The 6,459-nt window shown below is 35.5% G+C and overlaps 1 protein-coding gene across 1 annotated transcript in view; it reads left to right on the top strand.

Moving 5' to 3' along the window:
* The window catches only part of Suco (SUN domain containing ossification factor), a 90,871-nt gene that overhangs the window by 61,112 nt on the left and 23,300 nt on the right, over positions 1 to 6,459 (top strand). The window contains exons 17-20 of the mRNA XM_004626909.2: positions 584 to 614; positions 704 to 1,849; positions 3,139 to 3,226; positions 6,111 to 6,215. Of these exons, the coding sequence (XP_004626966.1) occupies positions 584 to 614; positions 704 to 1,849; positions 3,139 to 3,226; positions 6,111 to 6,215 (1,370 nt within the window). The remainder of the gene's footprint in view (positions 1 to 583; positions 615 to 703; positions 1,850 to 3,138; positions 3,227 to 6,110; positions 6,216 to 6,459) is intronic.

Here is a 6,459-nt window from a genome sequence, read left to right as displayed (position 1 = left end):
TTTATTTATTTATTTTTCTTTTTGCGGAACCGGAAATTGAACTCAGGCCCTTGTGTTTGCCAGGGAAGCACTTATTCTACTGAGCCATCTCCCCGGCCCTAGCATTTTATTTAAATGTTTAAATATTTGCCATTTAATAATAGAAAATTAGACCACATAGTGTCATTAAAGCAGATAATACTGTGTTTTTATGAATGTGTGTGTGTGTGTTGGATTTCCTCACATTATTGGCAGAAAATTACCTTTGAGAAATCTGGCCACCTTTTAAAGATAGAATAGTCAAGCATAAAGTATATTCATAAGTATTAATCTTGGATTCTAGTTGTAGTTCTTGAGTAGCTTCATTTCTAGTCTATCAGGAGTGTTAATGTTTGTAAAGATTTAACGAATCTTTACAAACATTAACACTCCTGATAGACTAGAACGAATGTTTATGGTTAGAAGGGTATATTATGTTCAGAAATCGAATTAGTCACTTATTAGTTCTTAATCATATCAAAAAGAAAATTTTGATAAATGGAGTAAAATAAATCATCCAACTGTTCCGTTAATAAATGGCTTTTCTGTTGTTGTTTCTAAGTAGCATTTTGTTTCGGGGGGGAAATTCATCCCACGTTTGAGTTGCTTGTCTACTTTCAGTCTTTTATGTCTGTTCACTAGATTTCTAATTAATGTGATTTGTAACTATGGTACATGTTTCTAGGTATATAACTGATGAAATACATGAGACAGAGCCATCAGCACCAGATACTCCAAAAGACAGTCCTATTGTACAACTAGTTCAAGAAGAAGAAGAGGAGGCAAGTCCCTCCACAGTGACCCTTCTGGGCAGTGGGGAACAGGAGGATGAATCATCACCTTGGTTTGAGTCAGAGACGCAAGTATTTTGTAGTGAACTGAGTACAATATGTTGTATTTCCAGTTTTTCGGAATATATATACCAGTGGTGTTCAGCTAGAATTGCTTTTTACCGTCAGTACAGCAAAAGTGCTATGAGGGAAGGAAATGATTACCATGTGCCAGCTCAGCCGTCAGTATCCTTTCCTGCGGAACCAGTTGATGCCTCAGTACTGCAGCCTCCAAGTGGAGAATTGGACAGTAAGAATATGGAAAAGGAAACTGAAACTGTTGCTCTTGATGACTTTAGTTCACAGAAAGGTGATTTGATAAATCACACAGTAGAGCTGATTGAACTTGAACCAAGTCATTCTCAAGCTCTTTCTCAGTCTATTCTCTTAGATAGTACTCCAGAAATGAATTCATTACTGAAAGAACGATCTGAATCTGTTAAGCATGAGACAGGGCCTGTACCATCACAAGTTATTACACAAGAGAGTTCTGTTGAGTCTGATAATAAAACAGAGAAAAAGTCTCAGAGCTTTAGTTCTATAGAGAAGCCATCTGTGATCTATGAAACAAACAAAGTAAATGAGTTGACAGATACTATAAAAGAAGATGTGACCACCATGCAGATTATCACAAAGGTATCTGAAACAATAGCACCCCCTGTAAACACAGCCACTATATCAGACAGTGAAGATGGAGAAGCCAAAATGAACGTAGTTGACACACCAAAGCAGATTTTGACTCCAGCTGTGGATTCTTCATTATCTGAAGTAAAAGAGGAGGAACAGTCTCCAGAAGATGTTCTTTTGCGAGGGTTGCAGAGGACTGCTACAGATTTCTATGCTGAATTGCAAAATTCTACAGATCTAGGATATGCTAATGGAAATCTTGTACATGGATCAAACCAAAAGGAGTCTGTATTTATGAGACTTAATAATCGTATTAAAGCCTTAGAAGTTAATATGTCTCTCAGTGGTCGCTATCTGGAAGAGCTTAGCCAAAGGTAAGCATCACTGTGAATTAGTACCATCTATTTCACATTCTAAGATTACTAGCAGGGTATGATCTGTGATTATAGAGGGAGAACGTTCAACTATCTCATGATGTGCTAATAGTACAACTGTAACTGGAGGGAGAAAGCTATTTGTATGCTTATCAGTGACAGAATTTTCTTTTTCTAAGTGTTAGAAGTCCTACTAAAGGATGCAACACTCCTGTTATTAGTCTGGTAACAAGTTTATATTGTCTGTACTAACATTCTGTGTGTGTGTGTGTGTGACCTCTTTGCCTATGTTAGGATCTCACTATGTTTTCCAGATAGTTCTCAAACTCCTGGGCTCAAGTGAGAGCCTTGGACTTGCTCCTTGGCCTCCCAGATAGCCTGAACTATAAACATGCACCACTTACAACCCAACCTCATTTTCTCCTCCTATTGCTTAACTTTAGTGACTTTTACTATTTGATTCCATGTGGATATATAAGAAATACATATCTTACCTGTAAGGGGAAATTGAGCAGATGTCACTTAAGAGAGTGGACTAAACTGGATGCTTGGGATTTGAAACTTTCACTTTTTTATATAAATGATAGAATCCCAGTTGTAAATGTGATCACTTATGCCCTGTGCTTGTGCCAGAGGCAGTGCCAGTATTCTTCTGCAATATTAAGACTGAATAGGGCCAGGGAGATGGGCTCAGTGGAATAAGCGCTTGCCTGGCAAATGCAAGGGCCTGAGTTCAATCTCCGGTTCTGCCAAAAAAAAAGACAACAGTTTTTCAATTTTAGACTTATTCTTAGTTATTTTAGTACTGTATCTAGTATCTTTCTTTATGGCTTCTCCCCCAAACTTTGCAATCACTAAGCATCAGGTGTCTAGAATTCTTGAAACACATTTTTCTCACTCATCTGACTCTGAAATACTACTGAGATGTCTGTACAGTAAAGAAGATTTCTTCCTAATCTATACATAGGTTTATAATTTATTGGCAAGTTGTGTGTTATGTGTACATGCCCTTTTAGCTACCTCATCCCTATTCTTGCCTTTTCCTACCTGGTGTGCACCCCGAGGGAAATGTAGAAATCAGTAAGTTTTACGTAACAGTGAGATGCGTAGCCTCAAGTTTAGGTAGCTAATATTTCAAAGACCTCTTTATTGTACCTTTGTAAGTGTTCCTGTATTGTACAAGCCTGAATAAGATTTATTTTTTAAAACATCTCTGATAGCAAAATCAGAAGTGTGTTTCCAGTACTAAATGAATAAAAAATTAATTTATATCAATTCTTACTCTGTAGGTACCGAAAACAAATGGAAGAAATGCAAAAGGCTTTTAATAAAACAATAGTGAAACTTCAGAATACTTCAAGAATAGCAGAGGAACAGGTTGGTTTTTTTCTAATCCTGTTTATACTTCATGTATATGTCCATTATTTTTTTAGAACCTAATTGGTATAAAGAATAAGTAATGTTTTGTCTGATAGCTGGTGATTAAGCTGGAATTTGATGTTTAGAAAGTTATGTAGCTATCAGCCTTCTCACCAGAGACAGTTTCCTTGAGCGTTGCAAATACTTAACATTTTGAATGTGCAGTGAACTTTTCTGCTTTAAGACTCAAAATATTATGGTTTTCTCTGCAGATAACCTGACTGCAGACAAAAATCACTTTGTTTTTCTTCTGTTTTGGGTAGAACTATATAGTAATGCAGTAGGACTGAGGATATGGGTGATTTCCCAGTGTTGTTTTTAAGAGAGCAGTTTCAGAGTTGTAACTTTTAAGTATGATACGTGCTTATCACAAATAAATTTTTATACATTTGTTAGAAATTAGAATTGAAAGATGATGAGTTTAGTTAGTTGCCTATTAGTGTCTGCATCTGGTATATAATTAATTATGGTCCTTTCTTTATGGCTTGTTTTTTCACTATTGAGGTTTGAGAGTTTACAACTTTTGAATACACATGCTTTATTAGAGATGTGCTTTGCAAATACTTCCCACAAATCTGTTATACTGGTTTCTTCATTTTCTTTTTAGTGTGGTTGTAACAGCTGAAGTTTTTGATCTGTTGAAGTTTAACAGTTTTTGTTTTGCTATATGAAATATATGCCTAAAGTAGAGTCACAAAGATACTTTTCCTATCTTTGAGTTTTAATTTTTTTAATCATTACATGTTTTCAGCACATAATTCCTTATGTGAAATTAGTACATACAGGTAAAACGTTTTAAAAAAATCTTTATGTAATTTGTACAGGGTCTCACTACACAGCTTAGAGTCTTAGTGAACCTCCTTAGTTTCAGCCTCCCCAGCATTGGGGATTTCAGTGCTGGCATAGCCCAGGGCCAGCATGGCATGCTCTACTGGGGATTGAACCCAGATCCTCACGTTTGCCAGGCAAGTGCTTTAGACCACTGAGCTATCTCCCTGGCCCCAACACAGTTTGTTTTACTTGAGGCTTTTGCTTCAGTTTGAATTAATTTTTATATGCTATGAGGTATAGATAAAAGTTCTTTTGGAGACGGTGTAAAGTGGAAGGCACACTAATACCTGTTTGAGTATCATTTATTGAAAACATTGTCCTTCACTGCACTTTCTTTGCGTTTTTGATAAATTAATTTAGCATATGTATTTGAGTCTCTGGATTTCCTACCTGTTCCACTGGACTGTTCTTTGTCCTTCATGCTTAGCATATGGTTACTGTAGCACTACATTCTTGACATCAAGCAATGTTAAGTCCTGAAACTTTGTTCTCATCTAAAATTGTTTTAGTGATGATAGTTTTGTAGTTTTGTTTGTTTGCTTGCATTTCTTTATGTATTTTATAATTATTTTGTCAGTTTTTTTAAAATTAAACCAAAACTTGTTTGACTCATGACTGGCATTATGTTGAATTTATAGATCAGTTTGGAGAATTGACATCTTAAATCTTTTGATCCATGAGCATAATACTTAATTCAATTTTAATGTAATTTCTCTGCTGTATTTTCTTTGTGTTTAATATGTAACATGTAGTGTCTTGTACCTCTAAGATTTGTGTAGGTATTTTTGATTGAACTTCTGTGTTGTTATCACTATTTGAATTGTCAACAGTTCTGCAATGGAAGTGCCAACCAGCTTATTAAACTGGTTTGTGCTCTGCTTGTTTATAACTATCTTGAAATTATGAACTCAAACATGAGTCAGGGTTCAAAAGATGCAATTTAGTGAATCATGGTAACATTTTGAAAAGATAAAAGTATGACAGAAGGCACCACCAGGGGATCACAGCAAAGAAAAATGTGAAACTTTTTGTTCCAATTTTATGTGTGTCTCCCCCCTACACAGCTAAGACTATCTTTTGTAATCCAAATTTGTAAAACTTAGTGTAGAATAATAAGTGGATATATAGATGTTTTATATCGGTACAAAAATACTTAAAATTTTTGGCCTTCTTGCCCTCTTTTCCTCTCAACCAGCTTCATTAGTAGGCTCACATTTACAGTACAGGTTGTCTAAATTAGTTTTATAACTATTAATATGGTGTGTAATTTTTTGAAATATACATGCAAATGGTGTTTTAAATAAATGTTTTTTGAGTTTTTTAGTTTCTAAAATGTAGAGCTGCCTAAAAGATGGAATGATAGGCAAATTTTATTAATTTCTTTTTATTGATGGGATCCTATCATTGATTAAATAACCAGTTTTGGGCACTTGACTGTGACATACTAAGTTCCATTATAATATCTATGAATGAGGAATTTTTAAAACTTCTTAGTATTGAGTCCACTTTGTGTTCAGAAAATTTTTCAACAAGGTGTCAACGTGTCTTTCTGTCAATTGTTTTCTTTCTGTTTTGGAGCCGAGAATTCACTTGCCAGGCATGTGCTGTGCCGCTGAGCTGCATCCCCAGCCCTGTTGATTTCTTTAAGAACATGTGTTTAACAGAGTGACAGCTTTTGCATGTAGCTGGTTATCTGCTGGGATATTGATATGAAACCCCTATACATTTATTAACTTCTATGTTAACACAGTATTCTGCATTGTATTAGTCAGTAACAAAAAACAAAAATTTTGAGAGGAACAAGGTTTCAACAGAGTTCCAGATTCTTAGTTTTGTTTTTTTTTTTAATTTCTGGCGAAAGCTTACAGTGTTTATTCAAAAAGATTTTAAGAATACATTGTTTTGAAATAGTTGAGTGACTGTTCCAATTATTCTAGTTGAATCTGTAGTGTAGCTTATGAGTTTGTGTACATATGAAATACAGAGAAATATACTTAATGTTTCATTACAGGACCAGAGGCAAACTGAAGCCATCCAGATGCTGCAGGCGCAGCTGACCAACATGACACAACTTGTTGCAAACTTATCAACAACAGTTGCAGAGTTAAAACGGGAGGTAATTACATTGTTGGTTTGCAAAACAGTGCATGTGGGAGTGTTGTCATAAGGCAGGGTTATAGACATGAACATGTAAGAATTTAGCTCAACCATACTCATTTTTAGAGAACCTTTTTGGTAAAACAAAATTGGTGTTTTAAAGTTTCAGAAATGGGGCTGGAGAGATGGCTCAGTGGTCTAAAGCACCTACTTAGAACAAGTTCAGCGAAGCACAGGGACCACGGTTCAATCCCCCAGCACCA

Source organism: Octodon degus, unplaced genomic scaffold (assembly GCF_000260255.1).
Source record: "Octodon degus isolate 3935 unplaced genomic scaffold, OctDeg1.0 scaffold00017, whole genome shotgun sequence".
NCBI lineage: Eukaryota > Metazoa > Chordata > Mammalia > Rodentia > Octodontidae > Octodon > Octodon degus.
Note: the sequence above shows the minus strand (reverse complement) of the source record. Positions and strands in the feature narration are given on the sequence as shown.